At 50.7% G+C, this 22,980-nt stretch overlaps 1 protein-coding gene across 1 annotated transcript in view; it reads left to right on the forward strand.

The window, feature by feature from the left end:
• Positions 1-5,378: 5,378 nt before the first annotated feature.
• LOC149992033 (protein FAM169B-like) overlaps positions 5,379-22,980 on the forward strand; it is a 32,306-nt gene continuing 14,704 nt past the window's right edge. The window contains exons 1-3 of the mRNA XM_090263643.1: positions 5,379-5,453; positions 17,080-17,210; positions 22,079-22,178. Coding sequence (XP_090119769.1) covers positions 5,423-5,453; positions 17,080-17,210; positions 22,079-22,178 — 262 coding nt within the window. The 5' untranslated portion in view covers positions 5,379-5,422. The remainder of the gene's footprint in view (positions 5,454-17,079; positions 17,211-22,078; positions 22,179-22,980) is intronic.

The following is a 22,980-nucleotide window of genomic DNA, read 5'->3' on the forward strand; positions in this document are numbered from 1 at the left end:
CACGTCCCCAGTGGCCATTCCCAGCCACCTTGTTTTGCAGGAGGAGGCCTTGTTTTGCGATTGAAGCAGACAGCATTACCCAGCTTCTCAGGCTCCCTCTGGCATTGTTGGTGATATCTCAACCCCCTTCTGCTGAATGATGGCTCCCCAAGTTCATGCCACTTCCCTCGTTCTATCAAACTTCTTGGCCTGCCCATCACAGTCATAAGCAAGGTTGGGCCACTGGGAATGTCCACATTCGTAAAGATGGCTGGTTGTCTCTCAGGTCACATCCGGTAACAGCATTAACTGATGAAGTCTGGGTATGCTAACTTGCATTTCCTGATGTGAACTTAATCATGCCTCAGGAAAAGAGACTCCTCAAATGCTAAGACTTTCTATTTACACTGATGCTCCTTCTTCAGTAACGAAGCTGCAATTTCTATTTCTTTCTCCAAGATGTGACATCCGTTCTTATTTAATGTAAACTGGAATGTGTCCTGCTGTTTTTAGTTTCCCATAATTCACTTATTTTCTTATGTCCTAAAGTTTCCTCTAGTTTCGCAATTAGTAAAACAGAAAATGAGAGCTATGGTATATCTTTCATTAGCTACAGTAACATGTTTATGATTGTATTCATCCCCACCCGGAAAAAACACACACAAACCTTCTCACTCTCTACAATGAAAACAGTTCAGAGAAGTATGGATTCTGAGGTCTGACATCTGCACTTGGATTTCTTTTTTCCGTTGTGAAGGCAGGTGGTCTCTAACAATTGCTGATGTCAAACACGATCTGTAGGCCGATGAAATACGGTAAGCCTGGGAACGAACCAGGCAACTAAACAGAGATGTTTCATTTACCAAAAAGCACAGTAATCTGCCTTGCAAGAGAGTTCTGGGAGGAAAATATGTGTTATCATATTTGCCTCTGGGATTAAAGGGGTAAGGTGCGGCCCTCAGTGACCCAGAAAGCAAGTGACGTAGCCCACGGTTCCCCCAGGGACAAGTAAACGTGGATTGCCACGGTTATAATATCCCAAGACCTAAAATAGTTCATATTTTGAACCAAACACAAAACTTCATGGGATTTGTTTTAAATTTCTCATTGGCAAGTTGTGACTTCCCGCTTACACAAGAAAAAGGACTAAAGGGTTTGTGTCTTGTCTCCGGCCCAGACAGCCCTCTTACAACACGTTCCATGACAGGAGTGACATTTAATCAAACTGGTCAAACTCCTCCTGGGAGGTGGAGAAAACAGATCAATCAGAGAGAAACATTGGCAATCAAAACAATAAATTAAAAAAAAAGAAATAGCTCTCCTCTGTGTCAAACATCACCGCTTCCAGATCTGCTCCTTGTTATCATACAACCCAGAACTCGAGCCAAAATGCCTCTTGTCAAAGTCCTGCCACGTTTTCTAAAAATGTCACTCTACCAAGGTAGCTTTTCAGACTCACCTTCCCTCATTCCTTTGCCTTTTCAGCTTAATCATCCAACAGGGGCCAGCACACCATTTCGGTAAAGGGCTGGAAAGGAAGTATTTTAGGCTTCCTGGGCCACGCGCTTTCTGTTGCAACCATTCTGCTCTCCTGTCGTAATGTGCAAGCTGCCAATACTTAATTATGGACATTTATGGATGATGAATTTCGAATTTCATGTCCCCACGTGTCACAAATGTCTTTTCTTTAATGCTGCTTCTTATTTTTTTCTGTTTACAAATGTAAATACAATTTTTTAGCCCACAGGCTGTACAGATATAGGCAGTGGGCTATAGTTTGCCAAACCCTGTACCAGAATAAAAGTGTTCTCCTATAGGAAACTAGACATGGCTTGGTGATGCAGGGGCTCAGGAGGCGTCACCCCAAGATGTGCTTCTGTGGTTTCGAGCTTAGGGCAGCCAAGACCCTGCAGGCTCAAAAGAAACCTGTGCCCCCTCTTCTAACTACCTGGGAGAATTTAAATTAGGGGCCTTACCCATAATGAGAGATGATAAGAGATGACCTTTTTAGACTTATCAGTAAGGCAGGGCAAACTGAATTACTTAATATCTGATGAAGCTCACTGCGGTTCCTGCAGTGACCTTCCCCTCTCAGCCTCTCAGTGCCCCTTAGCTCAGAACGCCAAATGTACCCCATCTTCCTGTTCTGTGTTTAACCTCTCACGTGAGGGGTCTCTGACTCTCTGGTGTATGTGGGGTTCCCATACATACGTCTGTAGTGAAGTTTGGTCATTTTCTCTTGCTAATCTGTCTCCTGTCTGTGTGATCACTAGACCAGGGTCAAGGAGAGTTTCTTTGTCTCCGACAGCGACAAAGTAACCTTTGGGTAGACATGAACACATTTTCAGTTGAATACATAATAGATTTTAATTAAAATCAAGATGAGGATTAAATGATTCCAAATATTCCATCAAAAAAACCCATTATTTTGTCTTTTTTTTGTTAGGTTTGCCCAGTGTTAAAGTAGAGCATTTAGAAAAAAATGTGGTAGGCCTTTTTTAAAAAAATTATTGTGCGTCTGATTTTACTAGTCTGGAATACCAGTTATCAATGAATTTTATTTTTCTCACCTGTGGATATGTATGTAGCTGCTGCTTGTCCTAGGTAAGATTTAGCTCCAACACCCAGGTAAGGACGGGCCCCGAAGCTGTACTTCCGTCTTTTTGGAGACTTCAGACCCCGTAGAATCCTGTTTTTAACCTTTTTCATAGAGCATTGCTCTCAGATGCTTTTAGCATTTGCTTATTTAAAATTTTGACACTTTAATAATATTCTAAAATGACCATTGAAAGCTGTCTTGAAACAGTTGGGGAATTGGTACATTAGAGACCAGATTACAGTGTTAGAATTCTCTTCAACATTCCCTGGAAAACTGGTATAGAAGATTCCAGTTTTTAAAATAACTTCACCTGGGAATTATGAATTAATAGCTTAAAAATTAGTATTTAAAAATTCCTGGTACTTTTCTATGACACATCATAAGGTAATATTTTCCCTGTATTTTATGGGAGAAGAGTTTGCCTATATTTTTCTTCTCATATTTTTTTCAATGATTTTTGCTAAGCCTTTTTTTGATTTTGTTTTTTTTTTAAGAAGTACATCTCCTTGACTGAGAAGTAACACCTGTTGCAATAGGGATTTGTTAACTTATTAAAATCCAGTAGCTTGCTAGCCCTGTTGCCCAAATACTGGATTTTTCTTTCAAATTTCACGAATACCTGGGGAATGGCTAGGGCAGTTGCCTTTTTAACCCTGAGGAAATCCCTTTGCGGATGAAGGAGGCCAGATGGAGGCCACAGCGAGAGCTCCAGACCTCCCGGCGTGAAAGGGAGCCGCACCGAGAACGCAGTCCCCACTGTGGGGCCCCCGTTTTCCGGGTTACGTATGTAGATTATATTTTTCTTGTTTTCTTGGTTAGTCAAGGGCAGTTTTAGTGTCAGAATTGAGTGCGAGGTGGCTCAGTAGGTCTGAGCAAAGTTTAGAAATGCAGTAATGCATTTTCAGACAATCTGACTGTGTACTTAGAAAATCTATGATAATCTACTTTAAAAACTATTTGGATCTCATGCAAGTGGCTGCCTATGAGATTGGCATATACCAAAGCCAGTGGCTTTCTTATATACCTGTAATAACCAACTAGAACATGTAATTGGAGAAAAGAAACAGCCCATTCACAATAGCCAACAAATATAAAAAATACGTAGGAACAAACCTAGCAGGAAACATATTAGATCTATTTGTAAGAAGCTAAAAAATCCCATAAAAAGCCTCAATAACCCTGGGTGTGCTTATGTTCTTGGATGGGAAGACTCAAAACTTTAAAGGAGTTAATATGCAAATTAATATTCAAGATTACCTGCTATTTCAGGCAAAGTTCAATATCCTTAATTAGCAGGTTCAAATATTTGATAAGAAGGGCTTGTCTTCCCAGACACCCAAACACCTCATAAAACTATGTTAATTAAAATAGTATGAGATTGCTGTAGAAATAGTAAAAATGGTCAATAAAACAGCCATAACATGTATGGGAATTTAATATATGACATAGGAAGTAATTCTGATTAGTGGGGGAAGGAATGGACCACGTAGTGGTGTGGGACATTAGATCTGTTTCTTACACCAGATACATGAATACATTATGGTTGAATTAAAACTAAGATCTAAAGGTTAAAAATATTGGAAGCAAATGTAGAAGTTTATTTTCTCATTCTGAGGTAGTGTCAGCCTACCAAAGCAAGACAGAAGACGCAGAACCTAGGAAGGAAAAGAGGAAGTATTTGACTAAATAGGGACTTGGGAATGGGAGCTGAATGAGAAGCAAGGGACTTTTCATTCTATAATTAAAACATTTTTTTTTTCCTGAAGGAACATGTATCCAGGTATTATGTGAGTAATTTAAAAAACAACACAAAATCTTTTAAAAAAGGAGCAAGGCCTTTAAGAAGTATGTTTGAAAGCAGAGATTAATAAGCCTTTCTCCCCGCATGCTGGTAGCTTAAGTAACACTCATGATTGTCAGGGGCTGAACAGAGGGCGAGGAGCCCAAAAGGGTCTGCTCACACCTCAGGGCCTTTGCACGTGCTGTTCCCCTTCCCACTGGCCTAGCCGCCTCACTTCCTCAGGGCACATAGTTGAGCCCAATAAACGTGTGTTGAATGAGGGCCTGGTGGTTGGAGGAGTTAAGTGCCCTGAATGCTGTGGCCCAAGCAGCTCTGTGTTTTTGTCACTGCAGGAAGTGACATCTCAGACTTCCATAAGGGGACTCAAGGATGGTTGTCAGGGGACCCTTGCAGCTGGGCTCTTCCCTCTTCCCCTGTGAAAAAAAACACCTTGAAACAGGACAGGAAGAAATACTGGAGAAACAATGGCCTCGTGTTGACTTCTGCTATTTCAAGTGAGTACAAGCTTGAACATTGAATAAAAGAATTAGTTACCTGCCAAAGCAGCAACTTGACAGTTGTCAGGAAGGATGGAAAGGACTGTGGAACGGGCAGTAAATGGGACTGGATGTCCTTTGTTATGTGGGCCTTTCATTTTTCAACTGTGTACCTTTTCAAAAAAGGGATAATGGTCACCTTTCTTTTCCATAGAAATAGAAGGAAGTGGGAGAGGGCGTGGAGAGGGGGTGCCCAGTAAAGGCCCAGGGGCCCTGGGAAGGGGTGGGGGTCCCCCCAAGAGTTTCCTTTTCCAAAGAGTTAAGGGGAACTAAATACCTCCCGGAAGTGGCGACCTCGCTTTGCAAACTCTTCGGGGGCGGGAGTCGCTAGTGACGGAGCCTGTGTGGGGCTGGCCCCAGCGCAGGGGGCAGGGGAGAGGAGGGCCGGTGGGGAGGGCACGGGCAGCCCCGGGGGAAGGAGCCGGCACAGCCCTGGGGGCGGGGTGGAGCCGCGGAGGTGAGGTCGGGCCGCTGGGGCGGCGCGGCGCGGCGCTGCGGGAGCCGGGCATGGAGGCGGGGGAGGCCAGGGGAGCCGCAGGTAAGGGGGCCACGGCAGCCAGCCCGGGCCCGCCGGCCTCGGTAGCCCTCCGCCGACGGCCGCTCCCCGCGTGTCGGGTTCCAGTGGCTGGGCAGGTTGGCCGGATAGCTCCGCGCCCCGGCGCTGCAAAACGACACCGGAAACAGCTCTCCGTGGCCAGGGAAACCCCCTGATGGGCGCCAGGGCTTCGGACCGAGCACCTGCCGCCTGCAGGGGACGGAGATGGGCGGGCGGGACATCGGTGCGGGGCTGGTGGGCTCCGGCGCTCGCCGTGGGGAGGAGCCGACCCCGACTCCCCGGGCTGTCCCCGGGGCTACCCGGTGTCAGGACCGCCTGACCTGGGCTTGGCGAGCTCTGCGCCGTGGTGGCCCCTTCGGTGACACGGAAACCAGGCAGCTCGAGTTAACGCAGGCGGCCGCTGCCCGCTGGGTCCCGTCTGTCCCCGGCACCGTGCGCCGCAGGGGCGGGCGGGGGGTGGAGCCTGGGTTCCTGGGCACGACCCGAGCACGCCGCCTCCAGAGCCCCGGGTGGGGCCGTGCCCAGCACTTTCTGGGGGAGGAGAAGCACGCGACAACCCAGCAGAGGTTTTCCTGCAAGTCCCACAGAGCAGGGAGCGTTTGCATGGGCGCAGGCTTAGGGGTGTGCCCCCGACGTCCGCACAGCTCGGGGGACATGGCCTCGGGACTCATTTCTCAGAACACACCCTCACCCTTAGGTGGGGCTGCCTGTCGCCGGCTGGTCTTCCCTGGAAACAATGTGGTTTTATTCTAAGGAGGGGCGAGGTGCAGCTAGCCCATGGCAAAACTGGGTTCATGCCACGGGTTCTGCTTCAAGCCGTAGAACTCTCCATGCCCTTACGTGAGGACTTAGCGGACTTGTTTGTGTGCCCTGCATTTCGGAGCTGTGCCTTTGAGCTCTTTCCCCTCTGGCTTCAAGTGACTTCCAGGAGGTGACCCCCAGCCCATTGTCCGAGTCAGTTCCACTTCTCATACAAGTTTTCACTGCCTCAGAGACTGGCAGGTGTCTCTGTCTTTGGAGGGAAGGGGCTGCTTCCTTTTTTATTGTTTTATGTGGTCCTCTCTGAACTGGGCTGGCATGGCTGTGGGTAGTGAGTGTGGTTACCAGTTTATACGTGCGAGAACTGGGGCAGGAGAAAAGGTGACTTACTCTGTGATGCCATTTTCTTTGTGTGCAAAAAGGAGATTTTGCCCACTTAGGGACGTACTGGTCTAGCACTTGGCCAGCCCGCACCGGAGTGGCCCCGTGAGCCAGGGTTCCTCCCTGCCGCCTCAGAGCTGTGTGGGTTCCACCAGGCCTACTGCCTTCCTACAGCAGCGTGATGGTTAATTTCATCTTCTGAAAAGTGTCGTCGGCCTGAACGGTGTAAGGATTTTCCTGTATTTATCTCAGCATTCGCCGTGGCTTTCATGGCTACTGATGGCCCAGATGACACACAGCAGCCGCCCATTAATCATTTCCACATGTGCTGGGTCCTAATGGATCAGGGTTTTGCATAGCTGAGCGGTTGCCCAAGCTTTGATAGCCCATTTCCAAAAGAGGCTTGAGCCGATCATGTCAACGTGAGAAGCCTTTTGCCGTTAGCCAGAAAGTGTTAAACTAAGAATTATGCCTGCAGATAAGGCTGTATCCAGTTCCCCCTCATCTCCAGTGCCAAAATGTAGGGAGAGGACATGTGACCTTTCCATGTGGGTTGTGTTCCCTATCTGGATGTGGCTATTCAATATGGGTGTGTCTGACTGGTGTGTCCATTTGCGGGCTTGCTATCCAAGGGCGCTTTGGGAGCACCCCCAATAACTCGAGGCATGCCTCAGGGCCACACACAGCCTCTCCCCTGCCCCCCGAATGTGGGTCTGTGTGTGTTTCATCTCCCTGATGCTGAGACCTGAGGTTCCACCAGGCCACCTGTTGCTGTCATTCAGCTTGGAGTATAGTGGGAAAGGAAAAGAGAGCCAGACACAGCCCGGTGCTGTTACTCCCACATCCCTCACATTGAACTTCCCTCATCTGTAAAACAAGGACTTGAGAAGCTGCCTTGGAAGGATTACATGAAATGCTGTGTTCACCAGAGCTGACCTCTGGGCCTGTTCTTGCAATTCAGAGTAGACACGGAGAAGGCCATTTGTTTGTCCCCCACCCCTTCTGTTGGCACACAAAACTGGAATGTTCGTGAGGATCACCTATTTTATAACCTCATTTAGGAAGCCGGTTCAGCGCTTCAGTTTAGGAAAGCTGGTGTTGGACGCTTGGCCCTGGAAACAAAGCGGAGCTTTCTAGACAGGAAAGCTCCAAGCAAGGAGGAAAACCCAGGATGCCTTGAAGCTTGGGTCGAGGGAACAGGGACAGAGGTGACTCACCAAGGGGATGGACTCTAGACTCAAGTGGAGGAGGGACCTAGAGGAGCCAGTGCCTGCCCTGCTCTCGGGTGGGGGCCCTGCAGCCGGGTGGAGAGAGGGCAGCGCAGCGTGTCCCCTGGGCGGCGGGAGCCAGGCGCCGAGGGCTCAGAGGGGGTTCTGACAGCCCCCACTGAGACACGGGCCCGGGAAGGGAAGGGGCCACAGGCAGCTGGTGCCGAGGGAGGCCGGTGGGGGGCGGACCGGGGTCGGTCAGCGTGTCCCGGGGCCCTGGGGCAAGGAGCGGGAGAAGGCTGCGCTTGTGGGGGGGCATCACTGAGAAAGGTGACATTTCCCTTGTGCTTTTGGGGGACTTGCAGTCATTTCTGGGAAACTAACCCTTCAGAGCACTTGCTGTGTGCTGGTATTATGCTAAGGCCTTTGCAGGCGTTACCTTCATGGGTCCCGCAATAACCAGTAAGTGTAGATACGATCATTATCCCCGTTTTACTGGTGAAGAAGCTGAGGCACTGACATGAAGTAACTCGCCGAAGGTCACCTTGCTAGTTGGTGGCAGTGTTGGGATTCATACGGGGTGGGGGGTGCGGTCTGACTCCCCGTAGTGAGGAACCTGTCACAGGGCGAGGTTTGAAGTGGGGCCCTCCCCTCCACCCCCCAAAACTGGAGGCTCTGCAGGGAAGCAATCCATGAGCCAGTTCCTCAGAGAAGACACCATGTTAACATAAAACTTTAAAAATATCGAATACCCATCAGCCATTGTGGGTCTCCCGTAGTCCAAGTCGTACAGGTGTGCCCGCAGAGGGACGTGGACTTGGCAGGTGTGGAGGAGGGGTCTGGGCTGGCATTGGGACCCTTACACTGTCACTCAGTGCTTCTGTGGCCGTCAGAGAGCCTCCGTCCCTTTGTCAGGAGGGCAGGGAAAGGACAGGACGGTTTCAAGTCCGCGTGGCTGTGAAGCTGTCGGTGACTTGTCCCCACCAGACTATGTATTGCCCCCTTGTGGGTCTCCCTGCCCCGTGCCCGCTCTCCCCGCCCTGTGCCTGCCCTCCCCGGACCCCCAACAGGAGCTCTGCGGGGCCTGAGTGCAGGGAGGCTCGGGGCCTGTCCGGTGCTGGCGGCGGCTTTGTCGGGCCCGCGGCTGCAGGACACAATGCTGGGAGGACCTTCCTGCAGAGTGGGTGCGTCAGGACGTGGGGAGATGCAGGCTGCCCACCACCCCTGGGCGGGGTGCCCCTGGCCCACGTGCCCCCCAGAATGTCTTTCTAGGGACCCCACTCTTCTGGCGGGGCCCGATGGCCCGGGCTTTGGCGTGGCCCCGCTCCGTAGATGGTGATTCCTCGCTGTGAGGGGGTGTTCATCCCGTGGGTGGCCCTGGTTCTCCCCCGCGTGCGGACGTCCAGGGTTGTGTCAGGCAGGGCCCTCTCCTGCCCGAGGCAGGGCCAGACACAGCTGCTTCGTGACCTGCCCCAGGCCGGCCGGAGTGACAGGGCTCGGCCTGGGGGTGGGGGGCAGTGGGCACTGAGGTGTTGCCTTTCTGACCTTTGAAACCCTGGTCTGGTGACCGGCCCGGCCAGGGCTGGGTTCCCGGCAGCAGCTGGCTCCTCTGACGACGTTCCTGTTTGTCGCTTAGCCTGGGGAAGTTCCAGACAGAGGGTTCTAGAAAACGGCTGTGTTTTCTGCTGCGCCGTGTGGTACAGAAACCAATTTCGGGGCAAAAGTCCATCACACTGGTTGGTCAGGTGCCCCGCCTCCCCGTGTCACGTGACTTGTAAAGCCAGGTTACTGGCTGGGGGGCAGCAGTAGCAGGTCAGCGACTGCCAGTGGCACCTGAAGGTCGGGGGCCTTAGAATAACACTTACTATGTTGTGGCTGCGGTGGTTTGCAAAGCACCCCATCCTCTGCTGTGGGGGTTCAGTCCCAAGGCCAGCCATCAGGAAGCTTGGGTGGGGGCGGGACACGGTGTGTGCGGGGACCTCCGGAGGCCACTGTCTGCTGACACCCAGGCCTGTGTTTCCGTCGCCTTCTCTGGCCTGCTGGGAGCCTTCTCCCCGTCCTGGGCCCAGGCAGCGCCCTCACTTCCGGCTTCACCCCATGGCCTCTTGTCTGTGCAGGCACCCAGCCCTCTGGTGCTGCCCGGCGCCTTCAGAGCAGCCAGCCAACGGGTGCTGGGCACCACCTGAGGCCCAGGGCAGGGGCTCCAGGAGGGCCGAGGGGAGCGCCTGTGTGTGCGCGCTGGGGGCTCCCAGGACCCCTAAACCTCTTAGACCGCTGGGTTTCCTTGACTTGCAGAAATTAAGATAAATGTGTTTTTTTTTTTTGGAAACCGAGTCTCTTAACCGCTGCTCACAAATTCCACTGACACGGAGAGAAGGCCGTGTTCATTTCCAGGCATTTTGTTGAAATAAACCCTAATCAGAGTTTCTGAATGTTTCATTCAGCGGTAAGTGCCTGAGAAGCCCGTGCTGGGGGGACGTCACCGTCATATGAACCTTCCCCTCACACGGCCGTCCGCCTGCCCCTCGCCCTCTGTCACGCGGCTCGTTGGTGCCCTGTGTGTGTGAGGGGGTGGGGGGTGCACATGGGCAGATGGGTAAGGCGGAGGTGCCCACACCCCCCAGGCTCGGCGGGAAGCTGCTCTGTCCGGCAGAGGCTTCGTGACCACGGCGGAACAGACTTTTACCCAGGACACTTCTTTATGTCTGGGGGAAGGAAGGTGGCTGCCTCTCTAGTGGAGACCAGCAGCCAGACCTCTGTCCCTTATGCCTTTTATTGAGAAGGATACGTATGGGAGCTTTCAGGTGCCTAGGTTACAATTGATAATAACCGATCACACGTTCCAGTGCAATGGATACGATGGCCAGTCTGTGCCAGGGTCTGTCAGACATCCTGACCCCACATGGGCACTAGGTACCAGGCTTCATATACTCCCTGCTGGAGATTGTTTATCCTTAACTAAGAGACCAGGGAAAGCAGAGCAAGTTCTAAAGCATAACAAGTATTCTTCGAATCCCACTCCCACGGAAACCCTCTGAGTGGTTTTCGGGAATGTCTCCCCCACAGCCATTGTTGAGGCTTAAAGACAAGCACAGCCGGGTTGCCGGCTGCAGGTCGTGCTCAGGCCGGGGCTGCCATTCCCTAAACCACAAGGAGCGGTTCCCCACAGGTGGGTGTGATGCCCCGTGAACTGTCCCTTTTGACCTTTAGGTTTTCCAGTAAGTGGTTTCTGTAATGCACATGTGTCACCCACACTGGGGCTGTTAGAACATCTTGGAAACATCTTTTAAGTTATGTAGAAGGAAAGGTTGCTTAGTGCATTTTCACAATACATGAATATTGAATAAACATTATTAAAGTCTTAACAAATACTTGGGTAAAAACATGCATAAAACAAAATCTGTCCTGCCAAAAACATAGTCCTAGTTATTTGTTGATGAATATCTGTTTTTAATCATAACCATTAAATACTGAAATAAAAATGAATTTAAATAAATAATAATTTAATTGAACACAGATCATCTTGTTTTCATTTCTTGCCTTTTAAATTGAGATTCCCCCCATTCTTGCCCTAATTCCATTTTCTCTCTCCTGTTTTGAAATTTAATATCTGTGCCGTCATTCTTTTAGGGGCTAACTTAGAAATTTTAATATGCATATTAGCGCCAGTTAATTCTGAAATTAATCACTGCTGCACTTCTCCTGGCATCCTACCAGGGCCTCAGCGAGCCTTCAGGCAGCCGCCCCGTCCCAGCTTACGTGCTGCTGTTACATAGCTCCTCAGCCTACGACGACATTTCCAGTGTCCTCAGGTTGGCTGATGCTGCTCCTGTGGTCAGCACTGGCCTGGATTGTATCCGTGTGTCTCAGTTTCTTTGCTCCCATTCCTTCCTGTCCAACGTTTTCTTGGGGTCATTTTCTTTTCTCCTGATACCCATCCTTTAGAAATAAAGTGGGGGTGTGCTGGGAGGCACCTCGCTCGGGTTCTGCTTCCCTAAACATGTTTTATTTCACTCACATTCCTGGAAGTCACGTTCGCAAGATGCAGGACGAAGGCGTCTACCTTTCGTGCTTTAAAAATGTTCTTGCGTTGTGTGCCGGCTTCCATCACTGCTGTTGAGGAGCCTGTTGTCGCTGTAAATGGCAGGAACGGGTCTGGATGTCCCTTCCGGCTGCTTCTACGGCCACCGTTTAGTCTCTGTTAATTTGCAGTTTGACCACAGTGTGTTCAGATAAGAATTTTTCCTTTCCTTTCTCCTGCTTTGGGGTTGGCTGGGATTCCAGAATCTGAGGAGAGGTATCTTGCATTAATTCTGAAAACTAAATGCCATTATTATTTCTTCAAATCTTGACTCTTCTTTAGTATTTTTTTTCTCCTTCAGAACTCAGTTACAGCGTTACTGGACCTCACTGGTCTCCTCTCCACGCCTCCCAGCCTGCCTTCCATGTTGGCCGCTGTTTCTCTGCGCTGCATTCTGGGTAACTTCTTCGTGTATGTGTTTCAGTTCATCGCCTGTCTGAGACGTTCATGTCTAGAAGACCTGCTTTCTTTCCCCCAAAATTTTACTGGGCAGTTGAAAAAAATCTTGGCCCTTTAAATTTCCTATTAAGACTTCTTTAGCATATTTAATATCTGTCGTTTCGATACTGGATCATTGCAGTATTTGCAGTGTTTCTGTGTGTGATTCTGTGGTGTGTGCTGACCATTTCATGGCAGCTTTTTATGTGTTCAGAGACTTTATCTGGAGCTGGGCTTGGAGTCTGAGGACTCATCTGCTTTCAGCCCCCTTGTCCCTCTGCACCCGGCTGGGCAGCCAGAGAGAACCCCGTTTCCCTCCTCTTCAGAGGTGCTGTTGTTTCCAGCGCAGCAGGTGGGCATGCAGGGGTGTGATTTCCAGGTGCCAGTGTGGGAAGCCCACGAAGGAGCGCAGGTTGCGTGGTCCTGAGAGCGGTTATCCTGGGGCTGATGGGGAGAAGCCCTGGGTGGGGAGGAGCCGGTTTTCTCTCTCTCACGTGTGCTGGGTGGGCTCAGGCTCCAGTCCCATTCTGGGCCGCTGGTCCCTGCAGCTTCTCCAGCAGCTGCGATGCCGCCCCCTGTGCTCGTGCGCCCACCAGGGCTCGGTATTGTCACGAGTTCCTGGTCAGTTGCACTCAGGATGCAGAGTCAGGCTTCCCCCGGGCCTGAGCATGTGCCAGAGCCCTCCTCCGTCCTGGTCAGGGTTTGACTAACAGGGCCCAGTAGTAGTGACCAGGGCGAGAAGGGCCTGACCTCCCTGCAGCGTGTCAGGCAGGACGCCTCCTCTGTAACTGCTCGTCAAGGAATCTCTCTCCTCTTGCCCGCCCCAGAGAGGCCTCCACATTTGTCCCCAAGTGGGACACCTCTTTGCATGCACCAGGAGCAGTGTGTTTCAGTCCCACCACATATCCTTTTGCATGATCTGGGGGAAAGATAGTTTTATCTTCGTATCACACGCCTAAAAGTAAGACTCGCCGAAGCTCGGATTAGGAGGCCTTCCTATTAAAAGCAATTAGGGTTACATAAACTTCGCGTGGGCGACGCAGAAAGTCGTCTGCATATTTTACCATCTCAGATGTGGGACCAGGGCTGTATTCCCAGCCAAGGCAGTGACAAGTTGTGAATTGGCCAATACTGAGTATGTGACAGCAGAGCCCCGGCTCCCTGTCAGTCACCGGGCGCGAAGCCTCCCCCAGCACCTGCAGATCTTTCCCGGAGCGGCCTCCGTTCCCTGACGGCTTCGCTGATCTGCTCAGAACATTCTAACATGTTGTGCATTCTGTCGTCCAACTTTTTTCCCCCCGATTCTTCGCTAAGAATATTTTGGCAATCAGATGCTCATCAAAAACCAACGAAAACAGCCAAGCGTGTGTTTGCCTCACCTTCTGTTCTCTGCCTCTCTGTGTGGCGACCGCTCTGCTGACTCCCGGCCCCTCCCTGGGGCCCCCAGTGAGCTGCAGACCTGGGCATTGGCTATCAGTTTGGCCGTGGGGGTCCTTCCACTCTGACATGATTTCAAAGCACTCTTCTCTAAGGTGTGTGTTGCCACCTGTCAGTTAGTGTCCCGGAACAAGGGGTCCCTGGTTCCGTGAGTTTGGGAAGTAAATGCTGGGTTAAGCAGATTCCACTGCTGCAGAATTTCCAAATGTTCTGCTCGCTGACAGGCACGGAGCCCTCGCAGCAGCAGGCTCTGAGCCTCAGGAGCACCCCTGACCCCCACCCCAACATAGCTGGGGGGGCCAGGAATGCTGGCCTCATGCAGGGAAGGCCACAGTGGAAGGGGCGCTCACCTTGGATTCCACAGTACCAGCTGCGTGCCAGGCGCGGCCTCACACCGCTGTGGGGTTCAGGTATTGCCCACCGTACGCATCCGCCGTGTAAAAAGGAAAAAGCAATGTGATCCTATTCGAAGTTAGAAGTCGTTCACGGTTTGAAGGCAGCCTGGGGTGAATGCTCTGGAGGCTCGGGGTGAAACCTGCGTTGACAGGTGCTGAGTTCTCCCAGAGCACACGACACGGGCGCGTGGCTCTGGGCCAGGAAGCGCGGCCTCCCTAGCCACGGGGCCTGCTGGGCTGCTGGGCCCGAATCTCCTCCCTGCAGGCCCCACCCTCCTGCCCCAGGGATTTCTTGTGCCCTGTCACCGAGGGGTGTCCTCTCCTCTCTGGTGAGACGCCGGCCTCCTCGGCCTCTGCTGAGCTCAGAGGGAGTCCCGGAACCCCCGCGGCAGGTTCCTTCTATAGCGAGGGTCCCTTCTTACAGTACGTTCCTGTTTGAAGGAAAGGAGAAAACACATCACGTAGGTACAAATCAAAAGTTCTGTACAAGCGGTAGTACTCTTAACCATTTTAAAAACAAAAGTTGAATACTGTTTTATAATTTTGCATTGTTAAATTTTTTCACATGTCATCATGAGCAAGAGCTGGTCTTTTTGTGATTTTAGAATGACAATCCCCATTAGTAAAAAAAACTCCAGCCAGCTTTTCCAATGACATAATGCCGTGCAGTGACCAGTGGGTAGAGACTTTCAGTCAAGCTCTAAGAGTGGGGCAAATGAAATTTAGAATACCTTTATTAGTTTTTGTCATATGAGAAAAATTATGCTTAGCTAAAGTGAAAGCATTTCCTAATCGTTGTGGCGAAGGGGAATTGGGAGAGAATATTCTGCTGTGATGCTTCACCAAGATGAAGTGCAGAGCACTGACTCCTGTGGAGGGCTTCATGGATTGGCACTGCTGTTTACATAGGGAGGACCGAGGAGTGCTGGGCGAGCCCCTGGGCAGAGGCCTTGCCTGGCTCACCAGCAGTGGCTTCCCCAGCCGTGGCGGGCTGATCCCCCGGGGCGAGCAGGCCTGGCTCGGGGGTGTGGCACACCTTTCAAGGGACCCTGGGACCTCAAGCGTTGATACAGGGATCCTGAATGATTGAAGTATTTTCCCTAGAAGAATGCTTTTGTTTCTTGGATGGCTACAGCAAACATATGCTTACAATGAATCTTTAAATTTGGGGTTCGTTTGGAGAATTTCCATTTCTTTACAGTCTACAATGAATTATCATTTCAACTGGGGGCCTTTTTTGCATAAAAGCATTTTACATTGTACTGAAAAGATTACATTCTTTTGGCTTTGGGAGAATATTTCCTGTTCAGTGCAAGCCATTACAGCCAGTTAGCGTTCCACATCTGGAAGCCCCTGCTGGGGTCTGCCTTCCATCAGCTCCACAGTCGGTGTGGCAGCCTGGCTCGGCCCCCGGCCCGGGCCGTGCATAAGACACCCAGACGTGTTTACTTCCCCAGGGCCCCTCTGCACTGCCCACACGGGCCCTTGCGGTGTACGGGGTGGGCGGGGGGCTTCCTTCCACCCGGGGATGCAGGTAGGGTCGCGCGCGCGCGTGCGTGCGTGCGTGCGTGTTCCTTCCTTCCAGGTTGGAGGGGCCTTTCTCCTCCAAGGGCAGGGGCTCCCTCCTAGCCGGCATTGGCGCCCACCCCCTCCCCTGCCTTCCGTGGCTCCTGTTCAGTCCGGCCCAGTTCGCAGAGCGCCAGCGCAAACACTTTCTGTGTAAGAGGGGAGCCGCTGAGCTTTTCTGATGGGGCAGTTCCCCGGAAGGAAGAGCGCTAATTGGAATCTGAAGGCTGAGAGTCTCGGCCTCCCCTTGCCCCTCAAGCTGGTGTGGGGTGCGGCAGGCTGTGTGTGCGGGAATAGGGGTCGGTGCCTCACTGCCAGACTTTACAGGGGAACTGAATGTGGGTGCCACGCTGCGGTGTGAGCAGAGAGCGCTGCTGAACGACTGCCTGCCCACATTTCTGAGTGGGAAGGGTCTGTGGAGGGGTCTTCGTGGGGCGTGGTCAGGGGATGGGGGAGGCTGCACGCAGTGTGCCCTGAGGAGCCCTCCTCTTCCTGGGTGGGGGGTGGAGGGGCTGAAGGGCCAAGTTCAAGGTGTGTGAGGTCCTGCAGGACAGGGAGGCGGTGAAGGGGTATTAACTCCCGTCCGAGGGCCAGCTGGGGTTTGAACACAGGACCCCGGGGCCTCCCGAGCTCTTGCTCTCAGGGCTGCAGGACGGCTCTGGGTGTGCTGGCCTTTCAGGTGGGCCTCGAGGGTGGCAGGGCAGAAGGAGCGGGGGGGACACGTAAATGGCCTTCAGGGATAGGTACAAGATGCTGTTTCAATGGGGTCACTAGCAATCTGAGTGTTAACGATCAGGGAGAGATGCTATAAATGTACATGTGTAGTTTCATAAGTCATACTAACTCAAACATTTCAGCTCTCTTACAAAAAGTAGCCCAGTTAAAGGAGAATTGGCAAAGCTTAGCAATCAGTACATGCATGTAAGCTGGTAAATCCTAACTGAAGAGGGATTTTTTCAAAGTCACCGAGATTCTAACCAGCTAGTCTCAGCTCTCAAGGTCCCCGCTGGCCAGTCCCTGTGCCCGTGGCAGCTGGCCCGGGGAAGCCACCTGGTGGCTGCATGTGGAAAGGAAGTTTCTGCAGCAGGCTGAGAGGGTCTCCGCTGGCCCTCACAGCTCCCTGGGCCTGGTGCCTGCCCTGCCTCGGGGAATGCCTTATCTCTTCTTTCCCCGTCTGCTGCTGCACTGTTTTCTTCTTCATCGTTAAAGAAATAGGTGAACATGATTTTTAAAGCAAGTATTCTTTTCAATCCTTTAAAAAAAAAAAAACTTTAAGAAAGAAGTGACTTCCCCTTAAGCAAGTCAAACTGATAAAACATATTGCCTTCTCTCTCCCCTTGCAGGAGGTTACCCGGTAGATGTTTTGGAAGATGACCCCGAAGGGCATCGGGAAGTCTCGCTGGCTTACTATGCCACGCTGAGGGAGGGCACGCAGCCCTCGACCCAGATCTTCGTCCTTCCCACGGGGGAGCAGGTACGCTTGCCCTTCCTTGCTGGTATAGAGTACTGAAAAGTCTGACTTGTTCGAAAACCAAATGTTAGTGAAAGAGTATTACAGATTCAGAAAAACCTTCCGGAGTAAGTACTATAATAATTCCACCTTGAGAAGCAAAAGAATCCTCGATTGGGATTCTGGAGTCCTGCATAGACGTCCAGCTCTGCAAGACAGTGAGCCATACAGCCTTTTGTGAATCCCACTTCTACCACCTGGCAGCTGTGTGACCTTGAGCAAGTGTCTTAACTTCTCTGATCTTGTTCTCACCTCTGAAACTGGGACAGTGACGAGCCTTGGCTCATACTGTGGTTATGAGAATTAATTGAGATACTGTATGTAATGTCTAGCTGGGCCTCAGTTTCCCCATTTGTAAAACGAGGGGATTGGTTGGTCTTTTATCTCTAAGGTTTCGCTCGGTTCTAAAATGCTGTGATTTGGAATAATGTTATACTAGTTAGAATGCAGTGATAGCTGTTAGGATGTTGAGCACTGATCAGATTGTATTTTGAATGTGGACTAGGAGGGAATGAAGACAAATGAGGATTGTTTATTCGGACAGTGGGATTGTGGGTAAAATTGAGAAATCATGTTACTTTTAAAATCATTTTCCCCCACCGCAGTAAATACAAGGAGTATGTGAATCCTCAAGCCAGTCACCTTTCTTTCAGATTTGAGGCTGATCTGTTGAGACAAGATTTTCTTGGTTTGTACATGTAAGGTGTCACTCGTACCAGAAGTTGTTGCTATCTGGCAGGCAAAGTTGGTTGGGGAAGCAAGGGTTTCATTTCATCATACTGAAGTTGTTGCAGAGTGAATTAAAACAGTGGTCTGTACTGTTTATATAGTGTGGCTTCCTCGAGATTTCTCATCAACTCCTGGAAGACTCCAGTTCCCGGGGATGTTTGCTGGTGGTTCATCTGCAGGGGAGGTGACTGCACACACACACACACACACACGCGCGTGCACACGCACGCACGCACGCACACACGCTGTTAGCGCCCCCTTGTGTCAGTTAAAGCAGAAAGGCGAGCAGGTGCTTGGTCCTGGCCGGGGCACCGGGCTGCTGGCAGCAGGGCTGGATGGAGCGTGGGGGCTGCTGGGTGACCTGAGCATAGCGGTGACGTACGCAAGCTGGCCCTCCAGTTCAGAAGGAAGGATGGCGTTTCAGTCATCTGCTTTTATTTCACGCTTATTCATGGATCACATTACTTTTTTTTAAAGTATATTTTATTGATTATGTTGTTACAGTAGTACCAATTTTTTTCCCCTTTGCTCCCCTCTGCCCAGTACCCCCTTCCCTCCAGCAATCCCACCCCCCTTAGTTCATGTCCATGGGTCATGCATATAAGTTCTTTGGCTTCACCCTTTCCTATATTATTCTTAACTTCCCCCTATTTTGTACCTACCAATGATGCTTCTTAGTCCCTGCACCATTTCCCCATTTCTCCCCCTCCTCCTCCCAGCTGATAAACCTCCAAATGATCCCCATACCTATGATTCTGTTCCTATTCTGTTTTGCTTAGTTGGATTTTTTTTTTTTTTTTTTTAGGCTCAGTTGTTGATAGTTGTGAGTTTGTTGTCATTTTAATGTTCATAATTTTGATCTTTTTTTTTAAGTAAGTCCCTTCGACATTTCATATAATAATGGCTTGATGATGATGAACTCCTTTAGCTTTACCTTGTCTGGGAAGCACTTTATCTGCCTTTCCATTCTAAATGATAGCTTTGCTGGACAGAGTAATCTTGGTTGTAAGTCCTTGCTTTTCATCACCTTGAATACTTCTTGCCCGCAAAGTTTCTTCTGAGAAATCAGCTGACAGTCTTATAGGCACCCCTTTGTAGGTAACTCTCTGCTTTTCTCTTATGCTTTTAAGATTCTCTCTTTATCTTGAACCTTTGGCATTTTAATTATGATGTGTCTTGGTGTGATCCTCTCTGGGTCTAGCTTGTTTGGGACTCTCTGTGCTTCCTGGACTTGTATGTCTATTTCCTTCACTAAATTTGGGGAGTTTTCCTTCCTTATTTTCTCATATAAGTTTTCAATATCTTGCTCTTACTCTTTTCCTTCTGGCACCCCTATGGTTCGGATATTGGCATGTTTAAAGTTGTCCCAGAGGTTCCCATGCCTCTCCTCATTTTTTTCAATTTTTGTTTCCTCATTCTGTACTGGTTGACTGTTTTTTCCTTCCTTATGTTCCAAGTCATTGATTTGAACTCTGGTTTCCTTCCCTTCACCATTTATTTTGTGTGGATTTTCCTTTGTTTCATTTAGCATAGCCTTCACTTATTCCCTTATGCGTTTACCATACTCAAGCATATCTGTCAAGCCTGTGAGTATCTTTATTACCAGTGTTTTGAACTCTGCGTCTGTTGGGTTGGCTGTCTCCTCATCTGTTAGTTTGGCTACCTTCTCATCACTTAGTTCTCCCACTGGTACCTTTATCCATTCCTCCTTTTTGGGCCATACTTCTCTGTCTCCTCATCTTGACAGGCTCCTGTGTTTGTTTGCCTCTGTGTCTTAGGTAGAGCTGTCACACCTGTTATGTTGTAAGGGGTGGAGCCTTAGGTATTCGTCAGTACAGGGTGAACCATTTCACCCTGTTGTGGTGCTATATATGAGGTGGGGGGTCTGAGAGGGAACAATGCTACCTGCTCAGCAGTCGCCCCTTTTCCAGGCACTTCTCTCACCCTTATATGGGACTGACGCTTCTCTAGCTGCTGCCCTGCCTGTTGTTCCCAGAGTGGGTGGGTCTGCGGACACTCTGTGACTGTGGGGGCCCTTTAAACAAGTGGACTCTGCGGAGAGACCAGCAGCTTCTTCCTCTGCCCCAACCCCCACTGGTCTGCACAGTCAGAAGCAATGAGGCTTGATTTTCCCTGGTGCTGGGACTGTGAGCTGTGTGGTCTGGTGAGGCACTGGGAGTGCTCCCCCGGTGTCCCTCCCGACTCCTTAAAACGTGTGACTGCGCTTTCCGCTGGCCTGCTGCTGCTGCCGCTGCTGCCACCACCACACCGTGTCCTCACCACCCCAGCTCCGCCCTCCTACCTGTCTGGATGAGTACGTTTTCTTTACATCCTTGTTTGTTGGACTCCATGCAACTTGATTTTCTGGAACTTCTGGTTTTCTCTAGTTTTGAGGTAGTTGTGTTCCTTCTTAGTTGTGGAGGGAGATGCAGTGTGTCTGTCTAGACCTCCATCCTGGCTGGAAGTCTCCTACATTACTTTTTAAAAACCTAAAATAGTGTATTCCCAGTATGTAAATAATTTTAGTGTTATTAGCAAAGACATAATAAAATAAGACAGTTACCAAAATTAAGTTGTTTTAATGTGATAGATATGCTGGAATGACTTTATACCTATTTGCTTCTCCCCTTCTAAAGAAAGTTGTGTGAAAATGATCATTGGGTTTCCTGGCCATTCTGGGGCAGAGAATCTCAGCTAGGTAAGACGTGGTCGCAATTTCCTACCACTTACCAGGGTGAAAGAGTTTAGTTTGGGATGGCGTTGGGCCTCCCTTATGCTTTTAGCAGATTTAACTTTTCTTTTTGAATTCAGAGAGATTTTTCCAAACAAAAAGAAATGATATATCACAGCACGTCATTCTGGCCTTCCTAAACATCTTTTCTTTCCACAATTTACTCTGTCTTCAGTCTTGAAATGGTCCTATCCCATTTGAAATGCAGTCATACTTGCTGAGTTTTCTGGCCATAGCAGTGTATGCTCATTGTAAAACATTGGGGAACTAGAGCTGAGGCCAGAGAAAATAAAAAAATAAAACCACTCACAGTTACCGCTGCAGCATGTTGACATGCTTCCATTGGGTTCCTGTGTGGGCTTTTCTAACGCTCCGTCACAGTAGGAACACAAGAGTGTCTGTAAGAAGCCTCTGTCCATGTCGCTGTCACGCTTTGTCCATGCGGTTGGTAACGGCCTTGTGACCGCCGTCTGGTGGGTGAGCCATGCCTCCCGCGGTGGCTGCAGGAGGGCCGGCGTGGGGCCCCTTCATTAGGCAACCGGGAGACGGGGGTGCCTGGAGATGTTTGCAGGCTTCAGGACTTGTGAAGGAGCAGTTCTCTGAGGCTGTGGAGGCCGGCTGTGAACTACACGCAGCGCAGACATGCTCTTCCCATTTTCTTGTACCCTCCTTGGTTTTCAAAACAGACTTTGCCAGGAAATGTGTTCTGACCCTTTGCTCTGGGAGCCAGGAGCCATGGATTTGATGGGCCAAGAGGGCTGCGGATGTGGGTGCTTGAGAGAGCACCCCGGGGCAGTCCCGGCATTAGTTAGAGACCCCCGAGCACACTGCTCGGTGTTCCTCTCTTCCCTCATTCGTAAGCGCGCAGGTGCCTGGCCCCGAGGCTCTCTGTGTGGAGACTGCCAGGGAGCCAGAGCTGAGCCTGCAGGGCCAGAGGGGCCACGCATTTCTTCACACTGCTCTCTGAGCCAGAGCAGCAGGCAGCCCAAGGGGCAGCGTGATGGGCACCCAGGCTTGTCCATAGAGTGGCCCTGGGAGGACAGTGGAGGCTGGTGTGGCCCTCTGATAGGCGGAGGCCCGAGCAGCATAGGGAAGGGAGAGACCAAGTGAGTGTTTAATCATCACCTGAATAGACGGCCAGGTGAACGAGAGAAGGGGCAGCTCTGCTGGGAGGGGGTCAGCCAAGAGCCTTTGTCATGCTGTCCTCCGTGTTTAGTTCCGAGTGGGTGAGGGCTCCGACTTCATGCTGCCCACACCCTGTCAGATCCCCCTGTCTGCACGGTGATCTGCAGCAATTACTGTGCTAATTGTTAAGTGTTTCTTGTGCTGGTCTGATGCTGGAAGAATAAAACGGTGATCTTATCATTTTCAGGTTGAACTTGACGCTTCCTCCGTGTGCTTTTGCACTGTGCATCGTGACGAACCCCAGCATAAAATCCTGGTCTTGGTCAGTCCCCAGGACACAAAGGCAGGTGGGTGGTTACTAATGGATTTAAAAAGCACGATTCAGGTTTAATGTTGACAACTGATGGAACCAAGCGCCTCGGAGACGGTGCTTGTATGCCGAGGCTTGACAGTTTGGGCGAAGAGCTCTGGCCAGAAACAGCTTTGATGCCAGCACCTGCTCGCCCTGGCGACTGAGGTGCCTGTGTGGCCTTGCACCCTGGCCGGTGTCGGGCGGCCCCCAGGTGGAGAGGACCTGAGTTCACATAGGCAGAAGGATATTCGTGCTAGAAACGGAGAGAGTTCTCTTTTCCTGGGGCCGTGGTGCACACGGGTAGAAGGGCTGTTGCAGCTTTCAGGAACACGTGCAGGCTCCTGTTTGGGATTTCCTTCTTTGTTCCCTGTCAGTTTATGGCACTTACTGTGAGTTGGGTTTAAACACAGAGAAAAACAGCCTGCCACCAATAAAGACATGTCGTCTTACCCAGGGACTAATGGTACCTGGAAAACAGGGAAGGTCCAAGGAAAATATTCTGAGTGTCCAGAAGAGAGCCATGGTTGGGGACGGGCGTGTCTCGGGGCGCCTGAGGGTCCTGCCTGCCTCTTGGGCCATCTGTACCTCTGCTTCCTGGCCCTGAGACTCACTGTCCTTGCCCTTGTGCGCCTTGCTGATTTTAAGTCTCCCTTCCTAGATAAACTAGCTTTGGTGTGGCTTTCTTTCCGACCCCCATCCATCTTGCAGTCTGGCTGTCCCTCCAGATCCAGACACCCCATCTTCTTGACTTAAAGTCTAGGCTCATGGAAGCCACTTGGCTGAATGCTTGAGACCCA

Source organism: Furipterus horrens, unplaced genomic scaffold (genome assembly GCF_987537825.1).
Source record: "Furipterus horrens unplaced genomic scaffold, mFurHor1.1.pri manual_scaffold_16, whole genome shotgun sequence".
In the NCBI taxonomy this organism is placed as follows: domain Eukaryota; kingdom Metazoa; phylum Chordata; class Mammalia; order Chiroptera; family Furipteridae; genus Furipterus; species Furipterus horrens.